Here is a 17,348-nt window from a genome sequence, read left to right on the forward strand (position 1 = left end):
TTCAGACCTTCCTTTCCTGTCTCAGCTTCTACTCTCTGGAATCGATCACATCTTGAATGCCTCCCCCCACCAGTCATTTCCCACAGTAGAAATCAATGGTATCGGCATAATCCATGAATGGATTCCTGGGAAACATAGATCGATACAGATTGACGTTCGCCCAACACCTGGACTTCCTGGAGGTCACTGTAACCTCTCACTACTCAATGTGCAAAGATCTGTGGCCCCAGGATTGGTCTGACAAGGCTACCAGGGAGACGTGGGTGTTTTCATATCCCTCAATCAATCTTCAGTTACTCTGTCCAACTTATACTGGTGGTTAAGAACTAAGACTTCGCAGGATGAACAATCTTCTGTATTTGATCAGCAACTTTGGGGAGTTCAAATGAGCGTTGGATGGCACCGGTAACAAAAACATAGGAAGAAAGCATATACATCACTTTCTTCACCCCTCAAGGCATGTTAAATATCAATATGGCATTTCCTGACGACTTCTGTGGAAATAATTATTTGTCTGGTGGTACATTGGGAGTGTGGTGGGTGGTACAAGTATCAAGCTTATTTCTAAAGAGAAATGAATGGGCCCGAAATCTGCCAATCCCGGGCCACTCTCAAAAGTTCATTTATTTCTTGCATCTGCAAAGCATGGCTAAAATGTGCTAGCTGGAGGGTTTCTACCCTGGTCCTCAGAGACATTTACAAGGTGAACTGAAATCTCTGGTGCAAAAGTATTCAGGTAAGTGCTTTATCCAAGTTTCTAGGAAAGAACCAATTGCCAGTTTGTGGAATGGGGAATCCTGGAGAGGGGCCTGTCCAGAGACTCTGCAGGGATCCAAAGTGGAGCTGCAGAAGCTGTCAGATGCCTGAGGCAGAGAGACGTGCACACAAGCACAAGCAGGCAGGCAGGCACACAACTACAACCACAGCATCTCTTTCTTCCTTTGGCTGCTGGTTGAATAAAAGCAGATCTAAATGCAGGCTCTCATCTCACTCTACGGCAAGCAGGAAGGGCCCTTTGGGGAGGAAATAGGTCAAGGTGGGAGAGCGGAATGTGGTCTGGCAAAAGATGAAACTACCTGGAATGTCCTGAAGGTGCTTTGGACTTTAAGGGAAACTAGCCTCACAGAGGGGCACCATTGGGGTTTCTACTTCCAATTTCGGTACCATTTCCCTTTGGGGGGCTGGAGCATCTGGCTTCAAAATCCTTCCTCCTGCCATTCACGCTCCGGAGTATTGGCTGGTTGTGCAAGCACAACCAATAAGAGGTGTGGAGGTCTTACTGGGAATGTTTTCAGCCTTTTATGAGTTAATAGCTAACCCCATGCCTGCCCTCCATGCGGCGGGGGCACAAAATCTCAGTCTTTGAAAAGAAAAAAATAACACAATGTGATACATTTGGAGCCACCCAGCCAGAAAACTTCTGAGGCACAGAAGCTGCTTGCAGCCCAGTTCCTAGATCCAGGTAGCAGCTCTTCAAGAGGGACCCCAAAAGAGGCCAGAGGTGGTGAATGGGCCTCCCCTCCCGATGGGCCCCTCTTTGGCTGCTCCAAGTCAGCTGCTACCAAACGCTTCATGGGGAAAGCAGCACTTTCTGAAGAGGAGGAGGAGAAGGAGCGGAAGGCCCGATTGTTGCTCTGTCTTTTTGAACTCTTACAGTAGCAGGTGGAACTATGGTCCCTCCCAAGGATGTCTCTGCTTCTCTTACAACAATGCAAGATGTTCACGACGGCATGCTGAAAGGCGGGGTTGGAAAGAGCTGATTTACAGAGCAACACGCCGTGTGTTGCAAATCCGTGATCCAGGCTCAGCCATGCAGAAGACTGGGAAGGAAAGAAACACAGGGAGTAAAACAAAAGTGAAGGATGTGAAAACACAACGCGCGCCAGTTGGCTTGCTGGAGCTGCAGCCAAGAGGGGAATCCCCCCCACAGGAGGTTTCTGCAACTGCCCCCCCCCCCCGAATATCCCCAGCATTCGGGTTCTTAAGAAATCAGAAAATAAATGGCAGGATTACCTGGGGCCTTTCATCCCTCCTCATTTGGGGATCTGCCCTGGGGACAGGAAGAACTGCAAAAGAAGTGAAGCAGTAAGGAAAACAACAAGGGATAAAGCAGGAGTGCAGCTGTATCTCTATCAGTCAGGCTGAACTGGAGTTACCGTATTTTTCAGAGTATAAGACACAGCGGAATATAAGACACTCCAAGATTTTGAAGAGGTAAAAGTTTTTAAACCTCCCAAACTCTCTGCATGCCTCATTTTTTGTGAAATTGCTCCTGGGGGCTGGGGGACTGTTGTTTGCTCATTTTTGTCCTCCCCAGCTCCCAGGAGCATGTTGCAGGCCTCCCAAAACCACTGCACATCCATTTTTGTGAAGGGGCGGAGTTTCAGGATGTCAAAAATGCTGTATTCAGTGTATAAGACACACCCAGATTTTCACCCTCTTTTTTGGGGGAAAAGGTGCATCTTATACGCCAAAAAAAAATGCAGTAACTAGAGGGCCGGTGTGGTGTGGTGGCTTAAGTGCTGGACTAGGAGTGGAGAGGCCCAGTTCTCATTTCCCCTCATTCACAGAGACCCCATCTCTGTCAGCTCAACCCACCCACAGGGACTGGTAATACAGCACCCTAATATATTCAATGCTGAAAAACAATGCCTGGAATTTTAGGATATTTGCAAAAGTCAGGATGCTGCAAGAGATTGGAGGCTCAAGCTTGCAAGATTCAGCAATTCCAATTGACTATCAAACAATTGATAAGAATTATTTTATAACTCATGATTAAAATACTGCTGACCCTGAGCCTGCAATGCCAACTTCAATGACTCTTCCTGCCCAGGAGATGAAGGATTTGGGCGATAGGAAAGGGGGGTTATGGCCGTTCAAGAGGCCAGCTGTCCAGCACAGGAAATCAGAAGCTGGAGCAATTCAAATGAACTCAAGCTTTGTTGCATGCTCACAGGATCTACAAGAATCTAACAATCAAAGCAAAGTGGCGGTGGATAAGGGTCAATGGAATTCAAGATGGGTTTGGACTTCGATCTTTTGTGGGCACAGAGGGACTCGAGACTGGCGAAGCACTTGACCCCCTCCCTCAAGCTCAGCTTGATCATTTCCTCTATCAGTCAGAAAGACAAAAAGAGCCCTGAAAAGAGTGGTGGGTTCCTACCGGTTCGGCCTGGTTCAGCCGAACAGGTAGTGGCATGCCGGCTTGGGTTGTAGAACTGGCAGAGACCCAGTCTGGCCACATCTCCGAACCAGTTCCCCAGTCACCGTTGCCATCTTGTTCTTGAGTTTTGCGCATGCACAGAACAATTTCTATTGAACTGCACATGGGCACGCAACACGCATCCAGCATGCCCACGAGCGAACCGACAGTAACACTGGCTAAAACCCACCCCTGTCTGAAAAGCTCTGCTATTGCCAAGCCAAGCAACCCTCAAGGCCCTCAGGGGCCAGTGGGACACTTTATGGGGCAGAATTTGGCAGGCCTTTTTTGTTTGTAATAGTAATTTTATTCCCAAGGTACCTAATAGTTGAAGAGTAATTAACAAGCCATTTCGAAAAATGATTAGGAAAGGAAGTATTTGAGGTGCCAACTGTGATTTGAGCAAGGTTCCCTCATTCCCCAGAGCTGTAAACGCACCGGAGACCTTGCAGTTTTACAGTCTCCTAGCTGGGAGCAACTGTCTGGAGCAATTGTGGGTAATCTCAAGGCCACTCCTTGTCCTACTAGCTGGCTCTTCATTCTTCTGCAGTCATCGGCTCCACTCTCAGCTGAGCCATCTTCAGTTCCCCATCTCTTCCCCAGAAATCTCACAAAACATCTGCCAGTCTTTTTTACTCTCAAGCATCTGGAAAGCACCTCTCTATGCAGAGGGGATGTATTTGGGATAAATGTCCCAACCATCCATGGCAGGGGTAAAATTCAGCAGGTTCTGGAGAACTGGTAGCAGAAACTTTGAGTAGTTTGGAGAACTGGCAAATGTCACCTCTGACTGGACTCTGACTGGAGGTCTGGAGTGGGGAGGGAATGGAGATTTTACAGTATCCTTCCCCTGGATGGGAAGGGAATGGGGAGTTTGCAGTATCCTTCCCCTGGAGTGGGAATGGAATGGTGATTTTGCAGTATCCTTCCCCTGAAGTGGGAAAGGAATGGGGATTTTGCAATATCCTTCACCTGGAGTGGGGAGGGAATGGAGATTTTATCGTATCCTTCCCCTACCGTGCCCATCAGGCTAGGCCCACAGAACCGGTAGTAAAAAAAAAAATTGAATTTCATCACTGATCCATGGGCAAAATCTGAAGACTGCATGATTCACCAGCTTTTCAGAATGCCAACCATGTGTCTCAAGGCAAACCTATCCTGCTCTTACCTTGTTCTCCTGAAGGAAGCTGTCTCAAAGAACTTTGCCCTGGACGCCACCCTGAAAAGCAAGCAGCACAAACAGCCTCTTTACTTTGTGGTAGCAATATAGCTGTTCAGTCAAAAAGAGCCTGAGATCAAGGAAACAAATTTCCATTAACTGAAGCTGGACAGATAGAAAGATATGAGAGAACACAAGTATGTATCTAGGTTTCTAGTCCTTATGACTGCCAAATTCTGCTTGGAAGTATAAAGGGCAGTGTTTAACAAGTCCTCAGAAGCTGTTGTATATAATCAGGGATAAAGATATACAAAACTCATGTAAGTCTCCACTATAATAACAGAAGTTGCAGTTCAGCTGACAGAAGTAGGAGAACTGGAGAGGACCAGTCTGTCCTCAGTTATAGAAACCTCTATAACCTTTATATAAACCTCTATTTATAGAAATTCCCGCTACCAGTTCTCTCTCATGGAGAACCGGTAGCAGAAATTTTGAGTAACTCAGAGAACCGGCAAATACCGCCTCTGGCTGATTCCAGAGTGGGGTGGGAATGGAGATTTTGCAGTATCCTTCCTCTGGATTGGGGAGGAAACGGGGATTTTGCAATATCCTTCCCCTGGAGTTCCCCAGCCAAAATGGCAATCATTGGGGGTTGGGGCAGGAAAGTTGCCATCTGACTCAGCTGGAGGGCTGGACCCTCTGCTCCTACTCACACTGAAGAGGGGGCTTCTGCTGCTGTTCCCACTGCCAGGTCTGCCTTGGCCTCCACCTTCTGTGGCACAGGAGCTTTGCAGGGAGGATCTGGGGGTCGCATTGGGGGTCGTGTGATGACTGGTTTCTCGCCAGGAAGCCGTGCTTTAGTGAAGCTTTCATATTCACCTGAGGTGAAAAAATATTAACCGAAATGCAGGAAATAAATATGCAGACAGCCATAAAAGAGCAGTCATCAATAGTTTCTAAAAAAGAGGCACAACCCAGTATCCTAGATTTCCCTAAGGAAAAAAAAGGTGAATATTGGTGATAAGGAGATTCAATTCTTAGGGGAACAGAAACTGTAGTCTGCAGAACAAACAGCCCATCTTGGGAGGAATACTGTCTCCCTGGAGCAAAAATCAAAGATGTAACTGAGAACCTTCCTAAAGGATTACTACCCCTTTCTTCCCCTACACATGGGGACTAATGGCACAACAACGAATCTGAAACAGTAACAAGAGATTACCAACAGCTAGGGAAGAAAGTTAAAGAATTAGGAGCTCAAATAGTGTTTTCAGCTATACTTCCAACAAAAGGTCAACTTCCAATGAGGGAGCAAAGGATTTTAGAAATGAACCACTGGCTTAAAAACAGCTGCTGTCAGGAGAACTTTTGCTTTCTAGACCCTGGTCTACACTACCTACATCAGGGGTGTCCAAACCTGGGAACTTGTGGACTTAAACTCCTAGAATTCCCCAACCAGCATGTTGTTGTCAGATGAGTTGAAGTCCACAAGTCTTAAAGTTCCCACCCCTGACCTACACGAAGGGCTACTGACAAGGGCTATTGTGAACCTCACAGGAACTGGAAAGAATATATTCGAATAACAATTGGTTTTTCTTATCAGAAGGGCTTTAAACTAAAATTGAGGGGGAACCCTAATTCCAAGCAAAAACTATTAGTTGACCATAAGGAGGTAGGGAGGAGGAGGAGGAGGAAGAAGAAGATGAGGAGGAGGAGAGGGGAAGGGGAAGAAGGAGAAGGAGAAGAAGAAGAAGAAGAAGAAGAAGAAGAAGAAGAAGAAGAAGAAGAAGAAGAAGAAGAGGAAGAGGAAGAGGAAGAGGAAGAGGAAGAGGAAGAGGAAGAGGAAGAGGAAGAGGAAGAAGAAAAAATGAAGTAGAGAGTGATGGGAAGGATGGAAATCCCAGTCACAAAGTGTGAGATATAAGAAACACACCCAAGGCCCATAAAGGACAAAAATGACACTCAAAGTTTAGTGAACCAACAGTGTAAACTTGAAGTATTAGTGCATGAAGGCAGAAATCATATAGTTGCCATTACTGAAACTTGGTGGGATGAATCTTTTAACTGGAATGTACTGATAGGATACAAACTGTTCAAAAGAAACAGACTTAACAAAAGAGGGGGTAGAGTTGCATTGTATATAAAAGATCATTACATTTCTACAGAAATTCATAAAACCAAGGATGTCTTTGCAGATTCTTAATCATCCAGGTCCTGGTTCTCCCAAAAGTGCTTTTTTCAAGAGGCAACTGGACTTTCTGGTTTATCTTTGAAGACATTTCACTTCTCATCCAAGAAGCTTCTTCAGCTCTGACTAGATGGTGGGGAATGGAAGGATTTATATTCCTTGCAGACAGTTGATCATTTGCATCCTTTTAGAGGGACGTTGAGGCCGTTTGGAGGTTTTCCTGTGTCCTCGGGGTCACCTGAGTGGTGCAAATGGGTGTGGAGATGCAAGGGCAGAAAACATCCAGCAAAAAGCACAGCTCCACAACACAGTCCTTTCAGCAGCTCCAAGAAGGATCCACACCCATAAAATCCTTCTATTCCCCAGCATCTGCAAGGAATATAAATCTATAAATATAACTTATCAAATTTGCAGATGACATTAAGCTGTCAGGAATAGCCAACACCCAGAAGACAAGAGCAGGATCCAAATAGACTTCAACAATGAGTCCTATCCAACAACATGGAATGGAATGTGGAAAAAAAACAAGGTTTTATACCTAGGCAGGAAAAACCAAAGGTATAAGTACAGATTAGGCGAAATCTGGCTCAAAACCAATAACTGTGAGAGGGACCTTGGAGTCTTAGTGGACAGTCACTTAAACAGGAGCCAGGCGTGTGCGGCGGCACTCCAAAAACACTAATACAATCCTTGGTTGTATAAACAGAGGCATAGAATCAAAATCACATGAAGTATTAGTACCGCTTTGTAAATCTTTAGTAAAACCACACCTGGAATGCTGCAACCAGTTTTGGAAAAAGTGCAAAGAGCAACTGTGATTATTAAAGTCCTAGAGACAAAAAACATATGAAGAACAGTTGCAGCAATTGGGTTTGGCTACTTTAGAGAAAAGAAGGACCAGGGGTGACATGATAGCAATATTCCAGTCTTTGAGGGTTTGCCACAAAGAGGAGGGGGTCAACCTATTCTTCAAAGCACCGGAGGGCAGGACAAGAAACAATGGTTGGAAACTAACCAAAAAGAGAAGCAGTCTCGTATTAAGGAGAAACTTCCTAACAATGAGGACAATTAACCAGTGGAACAGCTTGCCTCCAGAAGTTGTGGGTGCTCCATCACTGGGGGGTTTTAAGAAGAGACTGGATAGTCAATTGTCTGAAATGGTATAGGGTCATGATGGCAAACCTAGGCCACAGGGGGCACCCCGAACCCTCCCTGTGGGCACGCCAGGTGTCACTCCAGCCCAGCTCCACTGTGCATGTGTGTGTGCCTCCCGCCAACCAGCTGGTCTTTGGGTCTCTGATGGGCATGCGTAGGGGAAGCAGGGCACATGTGCAGGAGTGCTTGCATTGCATTTTGGGGGGCTGTGCGCTTGCGCATGCACCCCCCCCACATGTGTTTTGGCCCTGGAAGGCCTCCTGCACTACCCTGGAAGCCAAAACGGGACATGTGATGCCTTTCGTGCCCCATTGTGGATTTGGAAAGCATCCTGCATCAACCTGGAAGCCAAAGTGGATGGGTGGGGCGCATGAATGGGGGTAGGGTGCATGCACGGGGGGGGGGGGTGCTCATATTTTGGGGTTGCATGCACACTTTGAGCACTTAACCTGAAAAAGGTTAGCCATCACTGGTATAGGGTCTCCTGCTTGAGCAGGGGGTCAGACTAGAGGATCTCCAAGGTCCCTTCCAATTCTATTCGGATTCTAATGGGAAAAGCATAAGCCCCTCACTTAGAGCCATTTTCCAATCCTACATGTGACCCAAGGCAAGGAAGAAACCAAGGAGCAGCTGATCAAAAATTCCATTTTGAAAAGAACTCTTTAAATATTGTTTGAAATGTGCCAACTGACTGAAATGATGTCTCACTGCAGCTGCCTGAATTACTTGCCATCAGAAAGCAGAACGAGTTCTAATAACAATTGTACAGTGGCCGACAACAGAAAGATTGGGAATGCTACCAGGTACAAAATAAATCCTGTTGTGTGGCGGAGCTGCAGAATACAGAAATGCAAACAAACAAAATTAGTGCTGGAGCTACATTATATTCTCAATCCAAACTATGAACAATTTGCAATTGACTAACAGTTGAAAATAGATTGTGTGAATTTTTTTTAGTGCTCAGCATTTCAAGATAATTGAACAATTGTACATTGGAAGATTTTTAACTGTGGTAGAAATTCTACTCTGAGGAAGTTGAGAGGGCCACAAACATGCTCTCTATAGCTTTTCTTGACAATTTATCTTATGTTGGGGCATGATGACCATGGCTGTGGGTGGCTGTGATGAAACATCAAGATCTATGATGCAAATCATGTAGTTTACAACCACTTGATGAATGTGTGTGACTCCATCAGAGCTTGTATGAGATAAGCCATGTTCTGCTTAACCTACTTCTGCCATCTGTCTTAATGATGACACGCTGAGTTGGATGCTGTTTAATAGTTCCTACTTTGTTCTTCTTCACTGCTCCTGCTGTTTTTATGATATTTTTACAGTGCTTTTTTATAGTTTGCAGTGATTTTTGTACTTTTATTGTGCAATAATGATTTTGTGTTGGTACAATGGAAGTTTTCTGGTTATGGCTTTACCCTTGATGGCAGTTTGCACAGAATATTTGAAAGAAATAATGAAAATAAAAAAGAAGTAATTCTCCCCCCAAAAAAATCTCGTGGAGAATGAAAAAAATGGGATCTAGTTACAACCTGAGTGTGTAATGTGACTAGTAGTTCCGGTGAGATTGTGAGAAATGGTGGACAGCAGAGGTGGGTTCCTATTGGTTTGGACCGGTTCGGCCGAGTAGGTAGTAACTCAGCTGCCCACGCACCCAAACTGGTTCTATTGTTGGTGGCACTATCTTGATTTTTGCTTCTGCGCATGCGCAGAACAATCTTCATTGCAGAAATGTAATCCACCCCCCCCCCTTTTCTAACATTCTGTGCATGCACACAACTTTTTTGAGGTGGATGCACAAATACGCGGAGCTGGGCCCTATCTAATAAAATGAACTTCAATGTAGAGAAAAGTAAAATCCTACACTTAGGTAAGAAAAACCAAAAATACACATATAAGCCGGGTGAAACCAGGCTTAATAGCAGAGACTGTGAGAGGGATCTTGGAGTCTTAGTGGACAACCAGCTAAATAGGAGCCAGCAGTGTACAGCGGCAGCCGAAAAAGCCAAAACAGTTCTAGGCTACATTAACAGAGGGATACAATCAAGATCAAGGGAGGTACTACAACCACTCTATAAAGCACCTAGAATATTGCATCCAGTTTTGGTCAACACACTATAAAAAAGATGTTGAGACTCTAGAAAAAGTGCAGAGGAGAGCAACTAGGATGATGAGGGGACTGGAGACTAAAACATATGAAGAATGGTTGCAAGAACTGGGTCTGGCTAGTCTAGTGAAGAGTAGGACCAGGGGAGACATGAGAGCAGTCTTCCAATATTTGAGGGGCTGCCACAGAGAGGAGGGGGTCAAGCTATTTTCGAAAGCATCTGAAAGCCAGACAAGGAATCATGGATGGAAACTGACCTAGGAGAGATTCAACCTAGAAATAAGGAGAAATTTTCTGACAGAACAATCAACCCATGGAACAGAAGTTGCCTTCGAAAGTTGTGGGAGGTTCATCCCTTGAGGCTTTCAAGAAGAGATTGGACTGCCATTTGTCAGAAATGGTGTAGGGTCTCCTACTTGAGCAAGGGCGGGGTGGACTAGAGGACCTATAAGGTCCCTTCCAACTCTGATGATCTGTCTGACATTCATCCCTATGGCACAGACCAGCCATCATTTCACTGAAATTTCACACTGTAAAACACAAATACAAATGCAACCAAATTCTTGTGGGATTCATAAACTTGTAAAATTTATGCCATCTAAAATATGAACTCCGGTGTTGGAGCTTTTGCAATGTGGCGTAAAGGGTGAGGAAGATGACCTTGACTGAGATAGATGAAGTCATTTACCAAAGCGGTGAGGAGAAAAACGTGGCTTAAGTTCACAAGAGTCAGTCAGTCGTTGGAAGTGCTCCAGCCAGACACCTCCCTATTTCATTTGGGGGGGGGGGGCTGTACACAATTCATATGGGGAAGAGGCACAACACAATCATACCAGCAAGATTCTGTTACCGGAGTCATTTCAATAAAAGTAGTTTTAGCCTTCCTCTAGAGTTGATTTCCTGGTCTGGTCTAGTTATAAGGCAGGCAAGAAAGAGAAGGTGGCACACAACTATGTGAAAGACACATAACAAGGAATCTTATAGTTCTATCAGTATTTTCTGTGCATATTGTCATGCAACATGACCAGAGGTGTATTCAGCAGTTTCTGACCAGTTCTGGAAAACTGGTGGTGAAAATTTTGAGTAGTTCAGAGAATCAGCAAATACCACCTCTGGCTGGCCCTGCCCCCATCTATTCTCTGTCCCAGCTGATCGGGAGGGAATGGGGATTTTGTAGTAACCTTCCCCTGGAGTGGGGAGGGAATGGAGATTTTACAGTATCCTTCCCCTGGAGTGGGGAGGGAATAGAGATTTTGCAGTATCCTTCCCCTGGGGTGGGGAGGGAATGGAGATTTTGCAGTACCCTTCCCCTGGAGTGGGGAGGGAATGGAGATTTTACAGTATCCTTCCCCACCACGCCCACCAAGCCATGCCCACAGAACCAATAGTATAAATTTTTGAATCCCACTATTGAACATGACAGGTGGGCAGACTGGCTGGGAAACTGTAGTTGGACACCTCGAGAAATGAAGAGCACATGTTAAACAATTCAAGGTGTTGGTTATCACCTTGAAAGCTCTTCATGACAAGAGTCCAGGTTACTTCAGGAACCATCTCATTCCACTGGGAGTGGTCCACCCCACCCATGCTGGCAGAGGTGACATGCCCTGGGCTTCGTCAGATGGGGAATTCCAGCTGGTGTGCTCCAGAAGGGCCTTCTCTGCCACTACTCCTGCCCTTTGGAACATCTTGCCCCCCAGAATGAGGCCAGCACCCATCCTCCTGACTTTCTGCAATGGCCTGAAGTCCTGGCTTGGCTGGGCCTTCAGCGGGTGAGCATCATGCTGGAATTGGTCAATAGATTACCGTATTTTTCAGAGTATAAGATGCACAGTTGTATAAGACGCACCAAGGTTTTGAAGAGGCAAATAAAAGAGCCAAGGTGGCGCAGTGGTTAAATGCAGCACTGCAGGCTACTGCTAGATCAGCAGGTCAGCGGTTCAAATCTCACCGGCTCAGGGTTGACTCAGCCTTCCATCCTTCCGAGGTGGGTAAAATGAGGACCCAGATTGTTGGGGGCAATATGCTGACTCTCTGTAAACCGCTTAGAGAGGCCTGAAAGGCCTATGAAGCGGTATATAAGTCTACTGCTATTGCTATTGCTATAAAGAGGCAAATAAAAAAAAGTAGGTAGGTAGATAAAGGGATATATATATAGAGAGAGAAATAAAGATAGAGAGATACAGTAGGTAGGTAGGGAGAGAAAGAGAGAGTGTAGGTAGGTAGGTAGGTAAAGAGAAATAGAAAGAGAAATACAGTAGATAGGTAGGGAGAGAGAGTAGATAGTTGGTAGGTAGAGGGATAGAGAGAGAGAAATAGAGAGAGAGGGAAATACAGTAGATGCATAGGAAGAGAGAAATACAGTAGGTAGGTAGGGAGAGAGAGAGGGGGTAGGTAGGTAGATGTTTCCAAGTGCATTTATCCATGTGCTGGAGAAGAAAATCGCTGACAATCTGCAGCACCTAAGACTTTGTTTCTGCTGGCAAGGCACTTGAAAAATGTAATTCTCATCAATCAGTTAAAGAGCTTTCCAAAAGGGAAAAAAAAGTTTTTGCACTCTGCAAAACCTCCCCAAAACGGCCCATTTTTTTTTTGCGAAAACGGCCCCCTTCCCCCCCGCAAAAAAAGGCATGAATAACCTTTGAGGGGGGCTTGAAGTGTGCTCCTGGGGGTGAGGGGTCAAAAATGAGCAAAAAACGGGCCCGGATTTTGTCAAAAAAAATTGCATGCACAGCCTTTTGGAGGCTTATAGTGCTGCTGGGGGTGGGGGTGGGGGAAAACAGGCTGTTTTTTGCTCATTTCTGCCTTCCCCAGTCCCCAGGAGCTCTCTGAAAGCCTCCGTAAGGGTATGCATAGCGATTTTAGTGAAGGGGGTGGGGCTTCGGGAGGGAAAAATGCTGTATTCAGTGTATAAGATACACCCAGATTTTCAGCCTTTTTTTTGAGGAAAAAAGGTGCGTCTTATACTCCTAAAAATACGGTAGCTACAGATCCCACCTCCTTATTTTTTAGTTAAAGCTGACCATTTGTATTTCTATAGTGTTTTATTGAGGGACACGGTGGCTCAATGGCTAAGAAGCTGAGCTTGTCGATAGAAAGGTCAGCAGTTCGGCGGTTCGAATCCCTAGTGAGCTCCCATTATTTGTCCCAGCTTCTGCCAACCTAGCAGTTCAAAAGCACATAATAAATGCAAGTAGAAAAATAGTAACCACTTTTGTGAGAAGGTAACAGTGTTCCATGCGCCTTTGGCTTTGAGTCATGCCGGCCACATGACGGAGACGTCTTCAGACAGCGCTGGCTCTTTGGCTTTGAAAGAGAGATGAGTATCACTCCCTAGAGTTGGGAAAAACTAGCACATATGTGCAAGGGGAACCTTTACCTATGATTTTATTCTTATTATATAGTGTACGTGTTTTTGTACAATTCTATTCTTTTTAACATTGAAAGCGTCACCTTGGGGTGAGATGAGTGGCAAACAAATTGAATAAATAAGGAATTAGGAAAGGGCTTGGCAAAACTGCTCCCCATGTGAGAAAATGAAAGGAATCTACAAGAAAGGGCTTGTATCAATTCCATGATGAGAGTTTGAGGCTCAATATTGTCCAATTTATTTCCCCTCAAAATCTACATGAGCATAAAAAGGAGGCATCTGGAGGCTTCCAGCAGGGCATGCTTCAGGGATGTGTGTGTGTGTGTTGTGTGTGCGTGCTTGTGTTGCCATCTTGCAGATTATGAACAGTCCCTGGAGATACCTCTGGAGTTCTTCCTCTCCAACTCCAAGGAAACTCCCAGTGTCCTTGAATGTTGCCAGATGGAGAATCCCAAGTTAAATAGGAAAGGCATCTGCAAATTAAGGCTCAGCTGTACTCCCTTCCCCCTCAGCTGGGTGGGGCAGAGCAGCTTGGCTCTTCAGCCCCTGCGTTTGCACAGTGTTGCCACAGGCAGGCTGCTGTGCCACCCATGAACCTTCCCGAACCAGCTGGGACTGGTGACATTTACGGTAGTTCACATCTTGTCTTGATGATTGAAAGGAGATCCAGAAATTATAATTCGTACAAAATGCAATTGCTAAATTGTTAACTGGTGCAAAATACAAAGATTACAGCCTCTCAGCTTGGGAGAGGCTGGGAGAGAGGATGGGAGGGAGTGTACTGGGAGAGAGGAGTGGTAGAGGGGGAGAGGAAGTAGGGTAGAGGGGAATGTTGGAGGGAAGATGGAAAGTTGGAGGGGGGCGAAAGAAAGGGTGTATGGAGAGTCGAAGAGGTACATTGGGTTTCTATTTTGGGGGGTATTGTTGATAAGAGGAATGGCTGTGTTTATATTGTTTATTGTTATATGGCCCCGGTTATGCACAGTATATATGTGACTGTACGAAATGAAAATGGAAAATAAAAATACATTTACAAGAAAAAGAAAAGAAATAGATGATTAGAGATAGAGAAAATAGAGAAACAGAGAGAGAGAGACACACACACAGAAGAGAGATCACAGATATGGATGCATGGATGGATGGATGGATGGAGGGAGGGAGGGATGGAGGGAGGGAGGGATGGACGGATGAAATAGGAGGGTGGATGGATGGACAGAGAGAGATGATTAGAGAGAGGGGGGAGAGGGAGGGATATAGGGAGATGGACGGACAGATACTAGATATAGGTAAACTGGAGTAAGAAAGATATATACTTGACTGAACATATCACCTACTCTATGAGTTTTTCATACCCTGAATGAGCGCATTTTGTTCCAATTAAAACATGTTATCGTCAAGAAGACAGCCACATGACAATTACAATTCAACAGCTATTGTTACTCTCTCTGTCCAAATGCTATTAAACTGGATTTAATTCCAAAAAAAAAACAAAGATTACACAAAGCCTGTTCTGAAATACTTATGCCACTTCCAAATGCTTACTAAGCATTATTTTACATCTTTATCTTCAGAGTCCTAAATGCTAATGGGCTGTTTCTCCCAGAAGGAGCCTGTCCAGCTGTTAACATCTGCCGAGAAAGCTCTCTTGGAAAAGTCCTCTCTGTCCTTCCGGCGTGCAGGAACAGACCATCTCCCACGTTGCACCAAGGATGCAGATCATGTGCTCCTAAAAACAGCAGCAGGGCCCCATTTCCTCAGCAAAAACCCAGATGTTTAATTAAGATGATTCAGAACTTATCTTACTAAAAAAAAAAAAAGAACTTATCTTACTAATTTTGATATATGTTTGCAATGTTTTATTTTGTTTTCAATTTTATTACCGTAGCTTTCTTGAGTGCTCACCAAAGTAGAACGGTGCGGTACAAATTAAATGACAGAATAAGAGAGTTGGAAGGGACCTTGGAGGACTTCTAGTCCAACCCCCCTGGTCAAACAGGAAACCCTATACCATTTCAGACAAGTGGCTGTCCAGCCTCTTCTTAAAAACCTCAGTGTTGTGAGTACAGGTAGTCCTCGGCTTACCACCACAATGGAGCCCAACATTTCTGTTGTTAAATGAGACAATTGTTAAGTGAGTTCTGCCCCATTTTACAACCGTTTGCAAAAGTTTGCAAAATGGGATCACGTGACTTTGGGTCATAAATATGAGTCAGCTGTCAAGCATTTGAATTTGGATCACACAATCGTGGGGATGCTGCAAAAGTCATAACTAAAAAAGGGTCATAAATCGCTTTTTTTCAGTGCCGTTGTAACTGGGCAATCACTAAACGAATTGTTTTCAGTCAAGGACTACCTGTAAACTTCTGGAGGTAAGCTGTTCCACTGGTTAATTGTACTCATTGTCAGGAAATTCCTCCTTAATTCCAGATTGCTTCTCTCCTTCATTAGTTTCCCTCCATTGTTTATTGTCCTGCCTTCAGGTGCTTTGGAGAATACATTAACCCACCTCTTTTTTGTGGCAGCCCCTCAAATATTGGAAGGCTGCTATCCTGTCACTCTCTCCCTTTCCCTCTCCCTCTCTCACACACACATCCTTCTTTCCATTCATAAAGATGGTACCCCTGTTTGGTTTCATGGTCTTCTTATGGCTTTATATTTTCCAACTGCCCTAGGATTGCTCAGCCCTAAAAATAAGAGGTTCTCTTCTTTTTTCTTTCTTTTTTTTGAGCAAGGGCACATACTGTATAGCTACAATGCTTATTTGGGGGGATTTCAGACTTGAAATGAGGAATTATATTGTCGTTTTCCATATCCCATAATATTGTCTATATCCCTGCATTAAATAAAATGATCCTACCACAATGTGATTTCCTAACTCTCTTAAAAATAACTATATGCTAGAATTGAAACTAAACAAAATGATTGAAAAAGTGAACAAATAATTAATTAGTTAATCTCCCAGCTGTGATTCTAATTCAAAGGATGAAAGACTCACTGGGCAAACATTTCCATTATTTTCAGTGGGAAGCAAAGGTAATTCAGTTAGCATGAATGTAACCTATTAAGGTTATGTTTAAAAAAATATAAAAGAACTATATATTTAAAATGTGCCTGATTTGTAACTAAATCATTTATGTCCATCCTTTGATTTTTGCAGCAAACTGTACATTTTTGTTTTGATAAAGGAAAAGTGAATATTCATTGAGAATCAATCTGTTTCTTCAGAGTAGCTCCTCTCTCCCCTTCCTCTAAAGCTCTACTCCTTAACTGATTTTTCTTAATAATTAGTCTATTTAGAACAACATAACGGAAGCAGAAAAAAGGGCAACAGAATTCCTAAAGGAGCGAAATCCCTACAGCTATATAATTAATGGCCTCTAACGTGGTCTTATTATCACAGTAAAAAGCAGTAAAAACCAATGACTTTAAAATACAAAATATATACAGGTACTTGCTAAAATTGTAGAAGATACCTATGTTAACAGATAGCTGCTTCCATTAGCAGAAGAACAGATTCCAATATAGGGGGGGGGGGGGGGATAATCACAAATCCAGCAAGTTTTTATATTTGCTTGAGAATCTGTGAGAAACCTTTTGCTAATGTTAGAATGAGACTTCACTGAACAAAGTAATGCAGTTTTGTCATCTTATAGTTCTTGAAATCCATGTAATAGAATTCAACGTTTCAAAGGTACTCATATCATTTTAGACAATTTTGACATAAGATTGCCAGATTTAAAAATTCGGAGTGTTTAAACATTTCATGGAAAAGTCTTTTTATGATGCTACTATCAAGCATTGTACGTTAGGCTTGTTAAATTTCTTGTTTCTGATCAGGTTGCATTTCACAATGCTTCAAGTGCATAATGGCTTATTTAGTTATATTAACAGACTAGATATCAGTAAAAATTATACCATTACAGCAAGAAAAGGGAAAGTAATCCATGGGAAATGGAGTAGGAAGGACTAAATGGAATCTGAGATGTTAGCAAAGCAGGTCCAGTTTGTGGAGAGCCAGCGGGGAGGGGTGGGGTAAGCAATTGTGGAGACCCCAGGGGAGCATGAGGTATCTCAGTGGATTGGGGGAGGCCTTGGATCAGGGGTGGGTTCCTGCCAGTTCTAACCTCTTCTATAGAAGAGGTTCCACAAATCTACAGT

At 44.1% G+C, this 17,348-nt stretch overlaps 1 protein-coding gene across 2 annotated transcripts in view; it reads right to left on the bottom strand.

Annotated features, from left to right (window-relative positions):
- Window positions 1–525: 525 nt before the first annotated feature.
- OPHN1 (oligophrenin 1) overlaps window positions 526–17,348 on the bottom strand; it is a 150,911-nt gene continuing 134,088 nt past the window's right edge. For both annotated transcript variants that reach the window (XM_032228147.1, XM_032228148.1), the window contains exons 21-24: window positions 5,075–5,240; window positions 4,371–4,421; window positions 2,014–2,066; window positions 526–1,820 (exon numbers count right to left, since the gene is read on the bottom strand). In XM_032228147.1, coding sequence (XP_032084038.1) covers window positions 2,024–2,066; window positions 4,371–4,421; window positions 5,075–5,240 — 260 coding nt within the window. In that variant the 3' untranslated portion in view covers window positions 526–1,820; window positions 2,014–2,023. The remainder of the gene's footprint in view (window positions 1,821–2,013; window positions 2,067–4,370; window positions 4,422–5,074; window positions 5,241–17,348) is intronic.

This window comes from Thamnophis elegans, chromosome 12, assembly GCF_009769535.1.
Source record: "Thamnophis elegans isolate rThaEle1 chromosome 12, rThaEle1.pri, whole genome shotgun sequence".
Classification (NCBI taxonomy): Eukaryota; Metazoa; Chordata; class Lepidosauria; order Squamata; family Colubridae; genus Thamnophis; species Thamnophis elegans.